General features: G+C 40.1%; 1 protein-coding gene across 1 annotated transcript in view; it reads right to left on the bottom strand.

Moving 5' to 3' along the window:
• arid5b (AT-rich interaction domain 5B) overlaps window positions 1-9,367 on the bottom strand; it is a 67,867-nt gene extending 58,500 nt beyond the window's left edge. The window contains exons 1-2 of the mRNA XM_026354143.1: window positions 9,347-9,367; window positions 8,762-9,016 (exon numbers count right to left, since the gene is read on the bottom strand). Coding sequence (XP_026209928.1) covers window positions 8,762-9,016; window positions 9,347-9,367 — 276 coding nt within the window. The remainder of the gene's footprint in view (window positions 1-8,761; window positions 9,017-9,346) is intronic.
• Window positions 9,368-14,569: the final 5,202 nt, after the last annotated feature.

Here is a 14,569-nt window from a genome sequence, read left to right as displayed (position 1 = left end):
CTGTATTTAAGTCCAGCATAAGATGAACTTATTCTGCTTCAGAGTTTGGTTAAAATACAAGATTCAAATAAGAATCAGAATCAGAGCAGGTACAGTAAACAAGGGAACAACAGAACGTCCTTATTTATCAACTAAATTGGTATGTGTGTCAAGTAAAATTATGGCGGTGGATGCACATTGATGTAAGTAAATTACGGCACCATGAATATGGATGGTGTGGATGATTACGGAATTGAATTTATGCCAGCAGTTAAATCAATGTCACTGAGGACGCAGTTGTTTTAGACTTTCTGATTAGCTTTAAGGAAGTCGGGCTCCTGATATTAACCGTGACTGTTGAAATGTTATGCTTTTAAAACACCGGTGACACTCAGTGGTTATGATTACGCCTTAAAATAGTAGCTAGATGAGTAGGAGAAATGTAATTTGTTACAACAAGGGTGTAATGAGGGAGAAGCAGAACGCTAGGAGCCACTAGTTTCTGACACAAAATAAAACTAATGTGACTCTGTCGAGAAACTATAAATGTAAATCTATAGCAGGGATGTGCATGGATATAGCTGTGCTGCCTTTGTGTACATACTTCAGTGTGGCTAATTTAATAGGATTTGCTCTCTCTCCAGCATGTCCTTCAACCTGTTTTTTTCCCTATGGTTGATTCAGCCCCTTTTAACAACTCTCATACTCCAAGAACGACGAGTCCAATGAAGAGAGAAGGAAGCAGAGATGCTTAAATGTGTTTCCATTTGAAGGGCTAATGGCTGAAGTGCTTGTTACCATCAGAGTGGAGTGGTGTGCTGGAAGATGGCTGTTACAGAAACAGGGAAATCTGGAGGACAGATGTGTACAGGCAGAAATGCAGACACTCAGAGTGGGTCTCTGATGTTTACGTTGGTTATCTCCAATTTACCAGGCATCTGTCTGCCTGTACATATTTCCTGTCGAGGAGTCTGCACATTAGTGACAATAAAATAACACTCATTTATGGCACATTGATGTATTTACATATTGTAAGTATAAATGCTGAGAAGGTAGACACGATAAAAGCTACACCGATACAACTCTGCAGTGCTGTAAATCCATTCACTGAGTAGCTAAAAATTTAACATTTAGGTTTTGGGGGGCATTTTAGGCTGCATTTTTATGTTTTAATGGATTATTCCAGAGCGTTCCTGTTATTTTACCACTATTCTAAAAACAAACACATGACTTTTTAGCTTCATTTCAGATTCTCTCTGAGTGCTCTGTCTATACAATTGCCCATATTCAGTTCATCATCTGCAACTACAGGCGTATCAAATCCCAACCAGTTAGAGACAGTATTTCCTTATAAAGGAAAAGCCTGTGAGGGATAGCTTGATATAGCTGTGCCTCCCTCACTAAGTAGAAACATCAAACATGGGTTTTCGGTCTTCTTATAATGAGCTGTCTTCAGCTGTCAAGTGGTGGCGGGTGGTTGTAACCGGCTTTCCATGCAATGAAAAACTGACTGCTGTTTCTGCCTTCAGAAAAGCAGGCCATTTGAATAATGTAGATCAACAGTAAATAGCATCCAGCCCGCAGCCAAATGCCAAATTGTACTGTATCCTTGCAGAATTACTGTACTTTAAAGCAATCTACTGGCAGCGTTTAGAGAAATTAAATCAGGAAATATTTCAGTTCAGTTCATGTTATACAAAAACTATTCACTGAGTGTTGTGCTGTTGATGTAGTGGGAGTGGAGCGAGTTGTTCAGCAGTAGACCAGAGCATACACACAGCCTTAAAAACACTCAGGCATTCCCTCTATATCAATCAGCTGAATGACATGGCACCGCGTGAGTGTCAACAGATCCTGTTTGGAGACTTGTTCCGTTTTAAGAGCAAAACACAACAGGTGAGAGCAATTCAGCAGCTGTCAACACAGTCTAAAATATAATCAGTCTATGAACTGAGCCACTCTACAGGCTACACCCATTAGCTTTACCATATGCTGCTGGTTTTTTTTCTTCTAATTCTTACAGTCAGCTTTACACTTCTGAAGTTTGTGGGCTGCTTTGTGATGTAGCTCATGCAGCCAGGAAGTTAAATACCAGCTTGTGGTTTGCATAAGTCACCATATTTGATTGAGAAATGTTTAAGCAAATAATGTAGAATTAAGAAATGTGCTATGTTTCTATGTAATAAGGTTCAGAGAAGCAGCCCAATTACTGAGAAACATTCACAACAACAGGCTGTTGCACCAGCCTGGTTTATTTACCACTGTAAAACAAAAACCTAACGAAAGAGAAGAGAGACTAAACTAGTGTAGAGCTGCAACAAATGATTGTTTTCGTGTTTCTCTAATCAATTGATTCCAGTTTCATTTAGATTATTGAGAAAAATGAGACACATATTGAATCCATGATAAAATAAAATAGGAGAGAAGTAAATATTCAGAGATGCAAAAAAAGTGAACATTTAACATTTTTGTTTGTTTATTTGGTGATTTTCTTCATCAAGAAATGTATTTAAAAGCTTATGTTTTGTTGATTGTGGCATTTAAACCGTTTTTGTGTATTTTAGTAGCCAATAAATGACTAAATGTATAAAATAATTAATGATAATTGACTTTTTGTAAACCAATTAATTAACAAACTCTTGACAAACTCTGCCTAGATTAGCGATTCCTGCAGCGTTCATTAGCGTTGCGGGGGTCTTATCCTGACTACTTGGATTTTCAGGTTTCAGAGATGAGCTCTAGGAACCTGGGAACTTGCTCTTGTGTAAATGCCGGCCATCCACACTGTGCTGTCATTTCGAATTATGCAGCTGATAGTTTAGCAAAGTGGCAGACATGGCCAGCAGGCCACTTGATAATATAGGTCAGAGGACTGCAAGCCTGCAGCCAAGAGGTGACACTCCACATCAGCAACATACCAAACAGCCTGGTGCCATTTCAGTGACACTTCCTACACATATGCATTAAGAGCATTTATACACTCTCAATTCTACACTAAACGTGTTGCCACAGTTTTACCTGAGGTGTGTCAATAAACCCACATAATCTCTCAACTGCCCGTTTTGTGATTGTGCTAAAATGCGAGGCAACACATTAACAGCTGAATGTTACATTCTGTCTCTGTTCTTCTATCAATAATTCATGTTATTACTGCAGCAGCATGATATCTCCAAAAACATTACTGAGTGAATTTATTGCTATGACTGCACATAATGGACTGAAAGTGGAAAAAAACAGACTTCTGCTGTGAAACTGTAGATAACTCTGTTCCAGCTACCCATAACTCCAGCAATCTCATTGAAATTAAACTCGCTAAAATCCATATCGTTCCATTTATACGGATGCGGTGGTGTACTGGTGGCAAAACAGCACATAAGGGACGTTCCCAATTCTGTATTTGGTGATCCAATTTGAAACAATGCACCCTGAAATATTCCATATCACTCCAAACAATTCCCTGCGAGAAATCCTTGCCACAGTGAACAGTGTGGCAGACATTCCTGACTGTCAGCGTTCTGCGGCGGAGCGTCTCATTGCTCGGACAGGACTTTCAGCTTGGGAGTCAAGGGGTGCACGCTCCCAGTGGGTGGTGTCTTTCTATACTGCGGGTACACACACTAAGATACACATGCACAAAGCTCCTGTCATGGAGGGAAGGTTTCAGCCTGCTGCCTCCGAGAGGTCAGCCCTGGAATTCCTGAGGCCAAAGGAGATTAGTAATTGAGTAATGGACATGGTGACATGGACAATGAGGAGATAGAGAGGGAGAGAGAGGAGGAGAAGTAGAGGAAAGGAAGAAGGGAGAGAGAACGAGGGTATGAAACACAATATGAGTTCATTATCTATCTCCCCTCCCCATGACTGACCTTGGCTTCAGTGTCCCAAAACAAACTTATCTGGTAATTAAAAAGAAGCTCTGGGGAGTAAGCCAGGGACAATTGAATTAGAATATGTTTTTTTAGACAGCCTCAAGACTAGAAGGAGTTCAAGGTACAACATTTAAAAGGTGAGAATTATTGTACATAATGTTCTGGCACTTAATGCATGCAGTTTATTCATATGCATAAAAGTTGCTGTAATATCTGCAGGGTGCTGAACTCATCTTTTATTCACTGATTCCATTAAGAGATTGCTCTTACATGAGCTCGGGTGATATGTGAACTTTGCATTCTTGTGCGGTTATAATGACAGAGAAAAATAGTGAGGATAACAGGAGTTTTCAAAGCCTTTCTGTAAGTGGGTGAGGCATCCATCATGTAAGGTGACACCGCAAAAAACCCTGTGTCAGCTCCTTTGAATCACTGCAGCTTTGTACCCTTATGTTTCAGCAAATGCACGCACACACTCGCAGAAAGACTAAATGCATGATGATTCCATATGCTCCATCTAAGAAACCGCAGTTAAGAATGAAAAGCACTGGCTGGAGCTTAATATGTGTGGCTGCATTCTCCTCAAAGGTTATAATAACTATACAATTGTAGCTGGGGGCACTGGAGTCATGCATCAAGGCAAATGTTTGCCTGTTCAAGTGGTTAGTCAATGACAAAGTGGAAAAAACCGAGCTAAAAGGCACCAAAAGTCTCTTGTGTGTTGACAAACTGGGCGCTGCTGTAACATATCATTACTCTAGGCTGCAAAGACGCAAAACAGTTTGGTGAAAAGATTGTGAAGGACAGCAATGACAACTCTTAAAGCAATGGGAAATGTTAGTGGGTTTTTATAGCCTTTGAAGTCCAGGGTATTCCATTTTAAAAGTTTTAAATTACACTATCCTAAAAAGCTGGTAATAATTTACATGCTATTTCAGCAATGGTGAGGAATTCACTGGAGGGCAGTGTTCAGAGTTAATGACTTGTTCTGCGGCAGGAGAAGGCACACATGCGCGCACGCTGCCACACATGCACCCCCACCCCACCACCACCACCACCACCCGCACCTCTAAATTCCTGCCATTGTTGAGTGAATGGGGAGACTTGGCATAATGCACAAACTGGTCAAGACAAGAGAGAAGTATGGATATTTTTAAAAAGATCACTGTAAAAATGTGCCATATCACATTTACACTCCAGTCATTCACCCGAACAACCTTATCCATCAAAATGCCGGTCGCATATCTAAGCCACTTACACTTAACTCAACTAGCATCCCAGATGCCTGAATTACCCATTCAGGGTTTTTCCCTTAGGAAAAATCAAAGAAACAGCAAATGAATACAATCTAATTTCCCTACAAGCTGGCTTTCCAAGCACTGAAGCACATGCATGGACTAGTGCCACGAACTGAAGAAATGGCTCTGGACGTATGCCAAAGTGTTTTCCACAGCAATCAATACTGGCCTACTGCTGCAGTACCCCAGCCTGTCAGTGTGTGTGTGTGTGTGTGTGTGTATACACTGTATATGTGTGTGTGTGCGCCAAAGCCTTGTCAGCTAGAGGGACAGAATAGAGGAGAAGAGAGGTCAGATGAAATCAGAGGTGATGATAATAGAACATTAATATAACATGATCCAGAAATATTCTCTGCGGTTGTGAATTCCCATTAAGAGCGCCTTGCTGTATTTGCACTAAAGTGGGATATATAGTATAAGATAAGCATAAGCAATTAACTGCCTGAAGCAGAGTATATAATAGGTGCTTGTTGTGTGCGGTGAGCTGTTATCTACAGCAGCTCTCTTCCTGAAATAGGGAGTCCAAAAACAGAAAGTATTACAGTACCAGGAGGAGAGACGGGCCATTTGGAGTGAGAAGAAATAATGTGTCACTCAATGAGTTTTAAAACACATGTGACTGTTTAGTCAGTGGCAGTTTGCAGGCAGACAAATACAGCAGAGGCCCCAATGGAGGGTTTGTCATAATGGGTGAGCAACTCAACACAAAGCCTGTTTAAAGAGCAAGGAGAGCTCAACTGGTGGGTGTAAACACTGTTTGTCAGGCCGGGATACAATGAAAAATAGAGCTTCCTCCACATATGGACTTAATAATTAACTCAGTATAAATAGATTAATACAATTTTGCTGGCACTGTTTATCAACTATTCAGCAAACACAGGCGCCGAGTGAGGTTTATTCAATGAATCACTATTTTCATTTCCAGCCAAACCTGACTGGAGTTAAAGCTGGCAGAGTTTAAAAGGAATTGACCTCCAACCCTGTGACAGAAGAAAAACAAGCACAGTAGGTCATGGGTTGGTTCCTCTTGTCACTGTGCAGCACAGCGAAACATGGCAAATACAGCACGAGAGAAGCTGAGAGCAAACAAATACCTGAGAAATAACCAGGAAATTACATCATGGCTCGCTGCTGTGAACACAAGTGAATCAGTGATCCAATTCTAGAAAGCTAGTTCAATTCAAAGTTGTTTGCATGTCTTCAAAAAGTTGCTCCTAATGGTGTTTGCAAGATACTGACTTGAGGCTTAAGATAATAACTATCTACAAGACACGAGGTGTGATCTCGCTGAGGAAGGGAGCGACACAGCACAGGCTGTTTACATGTCAAATGTCACAAACTGTGTCTGTTTTATGTCGTGTGAAAATATTCAAGAGTAAACCAAACATGATCTAAGAATAAATGTCACAAGCCTCAGTGATGTCAAGTTGTGGCTTTACCTGAAGCTGTCCGGGTTGTGCTAAAACCCTGTGAAAGCTGCACACTTCCTGAGAACTCTGAGTTATCAAGTTCATATCTGTATGAGTCACTGGGCTAATTTGAACTCCTGATTTTCAGCCAGTCAATTACAGATTTACAGTGTAACTCCACAGCCATTAATCTGTCTTTATGTGCTGCCAGAGTGCTGGAGAAAATGACTAATGTATGGTTTATAAACTGCACTTTTCAGCGTAGCTAAAAACAAGCTCTTCTCTAATGTTTACCTTTTTAAAAACACATCATCATTCCACGCAGACATCACTCAGGCACCGGTGACTTTTAATATCACAGACTTTTGTGTGGCTGGTTTACTCTTCCTGTTTGTTTTCTGGATTATGGGTTGCATCTGTAAGCGCTCCTAGCTGACTCATGCAGTGCAGATTAGTGTTACGGGGCAAAGTCAGCGAGAATCTGAACGGGCTCAGTGAAGGTCATAAACTGACTTGAAGTTGTCAGGGCAATTTCCACTCTGTAATATAACGTAAGAAGTCCAATTTGCTGAGAACAGGAGGTTTGACAAGCCCTTTAATTGAGGTCAGCCTGCAGGTATCTACATTGCACTTAAGCATATCATCACCAAATTATATTATTTCATAGCCTGGCATCTATAATCAGTGCAACTTCAAAGCAAGCGAATGTGTCTCTGGTGTTTGCAGGATTGAATGTTGTGATGCAAGTTGCTGCATAATTCATGCAGGGAAATCGTTTTTATTCCTCTTGTGCTCTTACTCTGTTATCAGTGGCACAAACTGCAGCACATGTTCTCTCCTCTTGTATCATTTCACATTCACACATGTCTTAATTTTTGTGGGAAGTGATTTGCTCTGGCAGGGCGGCCCTTCTGCTAGTTAATATAATATTTTCCAGGTATAACCAATGAACTGGAATGTCTGCACTTTGCAATGCAAATAAGTCTTTGGGAAAGGGGCGGAGCTGACACGACGTTGCGCAAGTGTGGCCTTAGAATCGGCGATGCATGCACTTAAAGTAATTACTAAATAATTGCAGCGTGTTAAAGGCTAAAGCGAGAGGGCTTCAGGAGATGATACCCGCTCATAGATGAATCCTGCCACAAAGATGATAGCTTGTCTAAGCGGCAGGCCATAAATAGCCACCTTTCTCATGAAAGGGAAATGTGATAGCCACTCTATTACTCAAGAGGAAAGAATGTAAGTAAACCATCAGCGGAAGAGTCAAGTACAAACACGGCTTTGTCCTTCCCTATAAACAATATAACAGCAGCAGAGAATCATTTCCATGCAGCCGCAAGTGATCAAAAGCAGAGAGTAGTAATTAAAGTGCTGTTGTCGCTGGCTGAGGAATATCAGAGAGGAAAACAAAACATCATTTGTTTTATAGCCGGTAAGAAAAACTCTCCATAATCAGAGTAATGCCATTCAGTGCAGCGATGTAACCGGATCACAAGCGCCACATATGGCCACAGTCAATCATAACTATTGCTTTTCTGTGCCAACAACGGCTTAATGCAACACAGAGGCGTTTTAAGTGCTGCCTCAAATGTGAGCTGACAATATCACATTGTTGAGGATGGAAATGTCCACATGGACAATTATTCAAAGCGTGGAGACTAGTTAAAACGTGTCGGCGCTGGCTTTGCTCCGCCACGCTTTATGACTCGTTGTGGCTCTTTCAACATCAGGCTGCGTTACAAAATATCTAATAACTATCGCACTGAGCGACGTGAGCCAGTTTGATCCCATGCATTCATTACCGTTTCGCAATTTCCGCCCATATGTCAGTATTTGACACGGTTTACCAAGAAATGAAATGACAGCGACTAGGCGCAGGATTGTTGCGGATTTTCCCCTTTATAACACAATTAACCCCATAGAGCGCAGAGGCAGCGTTACAGAGCGCAGCTGGACAAGTGCACATTCAGCAGTTGACACCACAATAGACAAACAGCCTTAAGTAAAACCGAAGAACAAATACCGCTGTAGGTCACTCTGTCACAGCTCGGATACATCAATGTCACAATCAGTGTACGCGAAAGCCTCGCCACACTGCTTAATACTGTAAAGTGCTGTTTATTAAAATGCTCGCCAACAAGGCAGAGCACAGAGCAGAAACACAACAACCACGCATAATTATTCATCCGGCGATTAATATTCCTACCTCTCCGTGAGCCACCGTCCGCCCCTGGGGAGCATCCTCGGGTAGAAAATAAAGTTTGGAGCTTGATAAAAGTTGCTTGCTTGTTCTTTCTTCCCAGAGCAACTGAAGCTCCGCTATGCAAATAGGATCCTCCGGTTTACATCTGACGAAGAAAAAGTCTCCAAGAGACAAAATCCTCGGTTTGCCGTCCAAGTTAAATTTAAAGGCTTTATAGAATATATATGGTCCATGTAAACCGCAAGATGAGCCCACCCACTGCAAAGGAAAAACACAAACGGAGAAATTACTGAATGGTTTTATCAACTAATGTGGTAAACAAATCGTAGCTAAGTGGACACAAACATTTCAAACATCCCTGCGCATTTACGCACGGCTGGTAAATATCACATTAGGACATCTCAGTTTCTGCACACAATTAGTATCGTGTAACTATTTTTAGATGTTCAACATATGACATAGATGTGGTCATACTAAATGCCATGTGTCAAAGTTTTGTGGATCAGACACGTGAGTACAGTTTACAGTAAGTGACGGTTAGGCTCAACGCGAAAATAAAATAAATCGACGGCTGATAACAAACGTTACCTTCAGTGAGTTCGGCTCCATCTCGACGTTATGAATTGATTAAACTCAACACGCTCTCCAAACTTGCTGGCTTGAATGGATTGCCGCAGGTCCTGCAAGAGACATATTTCTGTGGAGTTTCAAACATCGCGTATTAGTCGATGACGAGCGGCGTAAAAATATATCTCGGGAGTAAATATCCTGCAAGAAACATTGTGTCAGACGGTGTGTTCATTTAAAGAAGCAAACGCGTGATCAGTATTTTCTAGCGCGTTTATATTGATCGTTTCCAGGCATGTGGGCACAATATTAACATATAACTATAAAAGAATAAAGAATTTACACCCACTGGTGGGAAACAGTTGTATATAAATAAAAGAAATGCAGATTGGGCTCAGTGTGCTGCGCGTATAAACTAAAATTGTGCAAATATTTCGCGTTTATGGGCTTTTCCCCGGCTATGTGTCTTCCAGGACTTGTGTAAAAGACGTTCAGTATGAAAGCACATTTCTCACAGTAATGACACTGAGGCGCTCGCTGTGGATGCCTTCAAGAAACAATGTTACATCAAAGTTAATAGGGCTATCAAATGATTCCTCAAAAGGCAATGTGGGACCCGTGAGGTGATTCGGCTTTGATCGGCACTTGGTATGCGTTACGGCTCAGACGCGCAGGTTGGCTTTAATAGTGAAAATAATGGCCTTTCTATATTTTGAGGCAAACATGAAAAGACAAAATTGGCCGAGTTAGAAAGGCGGGCGTCACGAGACAGAATTCACGAGGCGGTCCATTGTCCAGACATAAATCCCGTTAAAAGGCTGCTCTGACCTTGTGAAGACAGCGGGGTATATATTTGACACGGGTTAACACATTTGCACGATCAAAGCCTCTTATATAATTATGCTGATGAATATTTATTGGTATAAACACTGTGGGATTATGAAGGTATTGGGAAGCCATTATGATCATGTAATTGATTATTAATAGGTATGATGTCGATGCCAAGTCACACAAAGTTCTCGTTTTCTATTTACATGTGTGGACCCATTGTCCTCTCAGTCTCCGCTGGCTGAATGTGTCAGCTGTATTTTATCGGCTGTCTTGAATTCTTCATGTATTGGAAAGTACCCTCTCGGTCCACAGCGCTGCGCTGTTTCTCCACCGTCCCCAACCTTGGCCCTGCGTTTATTCACCACTCAGATCCCAGATGCAACAACAACACAGGCCTGCATCCGACACATATTTCAAGTACACTATTACGCAATGCGTAATGGTGTACTTTCCCCTCTGTAATGACAGATAAAGCATACATCCGCATTGATTCACATTCACTAAAATGTTTTCCTGTCTACTCTGACATGTTTTCTTCTTGTTTCTGCTGCTGATATGAGTGGCTCTCTGGTATTTATCCTAAAAGACAAAATGATTTTCACCTACTAGCTATAGAATATAATAAACAACATTTGTAAACAAGATATCAATCATTTAGTTATCTGTGGCATCAGTGCTTCTCTCCAATGTCGTCTATTCAAAGAAGCATCACAACATCATCTATTAATACTAAAATAGTCAAGGCAATGTTCTGTGGCACTCAAGTTATTTTAGGTACCAGTTTAGAGCATTGGTTCGAAGTAAAAGGTGGATTACCCAGAGGCTCATTGTCTTACTTGTGGATGCAGCAGTGCTGGGATTTCTGCAGTGAATATATACCACAACATAAACCATGACCCTTTGTGTTATCTTTCCTGATTTCTCTCACAGTCATTTTAGTGGCCAAATCAATGGGGTTGCATTGTTAATAGCAGCCACTATAATGAAGTCCCTGGTTAATCAATGGCACCACTCGAGCTCTTATCTGACAATTGCAAGTGTGCGCTTGTCAACAGACAGAGCCCAGCAGTGAACTGCAACATTGTGATGCAGATATTGATGGGAATTGTTGTGAGTGGAGCTTCATAATGAGAAATCTTTACTGAAATAATAAACACATAAAGCATATGTGTATAAAGAGAAATAAAAATGAATGAGAAACAAGATCTTATGTACTGTAAGTCATGTTGAACATTAATTAAGTCCAGTCTGTGCCTGTGAGTTTTACATGTTTTTCCACCTGAGGCACATTTTTCCATTCTCAAAGAGATTTTTCCAGATTTGCAAACTTTCATTCAAGTTTGTTTATTGGGTCATTTCGCTGGGTGAGTAAGTGAAATAAAATCACTCACTATGTGAATATTTCTTGCTTTGTTTTGAAAGCTGTGACAGAAACTACTATTATGTGTTGACGGCATGATTGAGCAAAGAAGCCTGAAAACTGGAGACAAAGGAGGAACTAAAAAAGGCAGGAATCATGGGAAATCAAAGAAAACCGGATAAATATGTTGCAGGCGCATGCTTGCTTATTTGTTGCCTTTAGCAAAATCTTACAATCACTGGATGAGTGGTACTTTTTTTCTCGGCACAGGTGTTCCACATTCCACATAATGAGGCAGCCTCAGCAGGGAACCACAAATGTGGTTGGAAAGCCACCTCAAAATGGTAGTTTCAACCGCAGCAAAGTAACACAAAAACCATTAAAATAGTTCATCCCTCCATAATTCTGACCATATGCCGACATGCTTTCATGATGGAAATGAAATTTAGTTACAAAAGCTTTAAAATACTGTTAACTCTTTATCCACCACAGAGCTACAGGTACATTATCAACCAACAGACCCCTAAAGATAAATTTCAAATAGTTAGTTCCTTTTTACAGAATATTAGAGAAGAAGAAATCATCTTATTTTATCAAGGAAATAACAGGCAGGTTGACTCATATTAACTAATGATGAATATAATCATTGGTTGCAGCCATAGTCTATTTACAGCAGAAATAATATTAATAATACCAATGTAGTTTACACATCTTAATTCACCATTCTTTAATATGGAAAAAAAGTAATACGCAAATCCACTAACATAAATATTGACAATACCATAAACACAACTGCTACTTACATTATTGATTAATCTACCATTCATCTCATTAGACCACTGTTTAGTACATAAAACATCAGCAAACAGTGAACAAAAAACATCAACTCATTAAATGTTATATTTTGTCTCAACAGTTCTCCAAATATTTGACGATTTGGAACCATCCAATATTTGTCACTTTGCTTTTATGACTTCAATGATTATATATCTGTAAATGTTCTTCTACAAGTTCTTAAAACAGAAACGAGAGCAGAATAAATTAGCAAAATAGCTGCTAAGCTTGGTGGTGAATGGAGCATTTAGCAGCTTAGGAATCAGAAATTTCACTCACAAGTTGGTGGAGATCAAAACTGAGCTAAAACAACAGCAAATATTGTACTGAGTTGTGATGCGATCAGAAACAAAACTCTAAATTAGCTCAGGTTCATGCTAAAGCAGCTAAATTATCTTATATTGCAGGATTGAATTTGACCTGTGGAATAAAAGTATTTTTCACGGATGTATTTATTTAATCATTTACCATTGACATGTCGAACAATTCATAATAACGTTATCTACAGACTAATACATTTATCGCATCTTCGTGAGTTTACACAAACTCGCTCTCACTGGTAATATAAAGTTTTAACGTAGTTTTATTAATATTTTTACTGGGGGAGAACATGTTTTACTTATTTTCTTACATTTTTTCTACGGACGTTGTTGAAAGTTTGGACATTTAGTGTTCTCTTTGATTTTCTTATGTGAGGTTTCTGAAGGTAAACTAAATAAAAAGATGTTTTTCTACTTGTAAAACTCACTTCTGCAAACAGTGAGTTCTCAGTTGCTCGTTTCCTGGAAGGAAGCCACCTTTCACACTTCAACTGCTAAAGATAGTGTCACTCAATCTGGTTGATTTAAGTAAAACAAGACAGTAGGGGAAGAAGTAATACCACACTGCAGTACAGAAAAAATTCAACCCTCAATATTTTTTTTAAGTGAATAAATTAAATCCAACAGTACTTGAGTAAAGGTACAACCTGAACATACTAACCACACCTGAAACTTGACAAAAGACTACAGCAAGGAAGCTGCTGAGAAATTAGGGCAACACACTCTATCTCCTACTCATTCCACATGCACAATTGCATTACCCAGTGGATATCCATCTCTCATCGATGGAAAGCCCTGGGACATTAAAAATCCATCAAGTGAATTTGTCCCGAGGAACACATTTCAGTAGTAACTTTACACCTGTGTCTTTGTGCTGCTGTAATCACACGACAATGCCCCTCGTCTGCAGCATGACTTTAGGAAAGGTAACAAGATATGTGGGTGCTGTTGCTGGGCTAATTTTAGCCTCTTAGACTCATTATAACGCGGTGTTACATTACTCTCCATTCAATCACATGTGGGTCCACCTACATGGGGCGATACATAGACAAGAAATCCAATTAGTTTATTGGAAGGATCAGTTTTGATCAGGACTTAAGTTGAATATCGTCATCTTGAGGCTATTTGAAGGGATTTCTGTGCATATTAGCAAGTGCCAGCCAGTGTACTGTAGGCTGAATATTAACTGACTTGGCTTATAAATATCTGTGATGCAGTGATATCTTCAGAACATCAAAGGAGCTACTGCATGCAGCGAACTGTGTGGATTATTGTTCACTGCAGAATACAAAGCCCCCTGATAAAACATGATACAGTTCTCTCTTTTTCTTCTCATCTAATATCACACTTGTTTATCTGAGCTACCAAACCTCATCATGTTTTGTGCATAATTTATGGTTTCTGCAATCCACCTTTTGTTCAACGTTGATGTCCCTAATTTCCAATAATTTGCCAATGATCATACTTAATATCATTTATTTATAGGCGTATTAGGCACAGTAATTCAGAAGAAAAACACTGGTTGGCTGAGGCTGAATGGCTGCCACGACAATGGACTAATTGCCTGCAAAACACAATTTCACATTCACAGACCACTATTACAGCTGAATTGTTTGATAATGTCAAGTGAGTCATTTTATTAAGCGCCACACAAATGTAATCATGCGGCAGGGCAACGTGAATTTGAGTGTATACAAATGTTAACATCACTATGGGTTTTAGGTTATTACTGCTGCAGCAAATGTAAATTTGCCTCATTGATGGAGAGTACTCAGCTGAATCAGAAATGTGCAAACCACAAACAAAATAGGCTGCTTCATTCCCCCGCCATCTGCATACACATCAGGACACACACACACAGTCACATTTTATATCTCCCATCTGAAACCAGGATTAGAA

Source organism: Anabas testudineus, chromosome 15 (genome assembly GCF_900324465.2).
Source record: "Anabas testudineus chromosome 15, fAnaTes1.2, whole genome shotgun sequence".
Classification (NCBI taxonomy): Eukaryota; Metazoa; Chordata; class Actinopteri; order Anabantiformes; family Anabantidae; genus Anabas; species Anabas testudineus.
The sequence above is the reverse complement of the archived record's forward strand: the minus strand, read 5'-3'. Positions and strand labels throughout refer to the sequence as shown.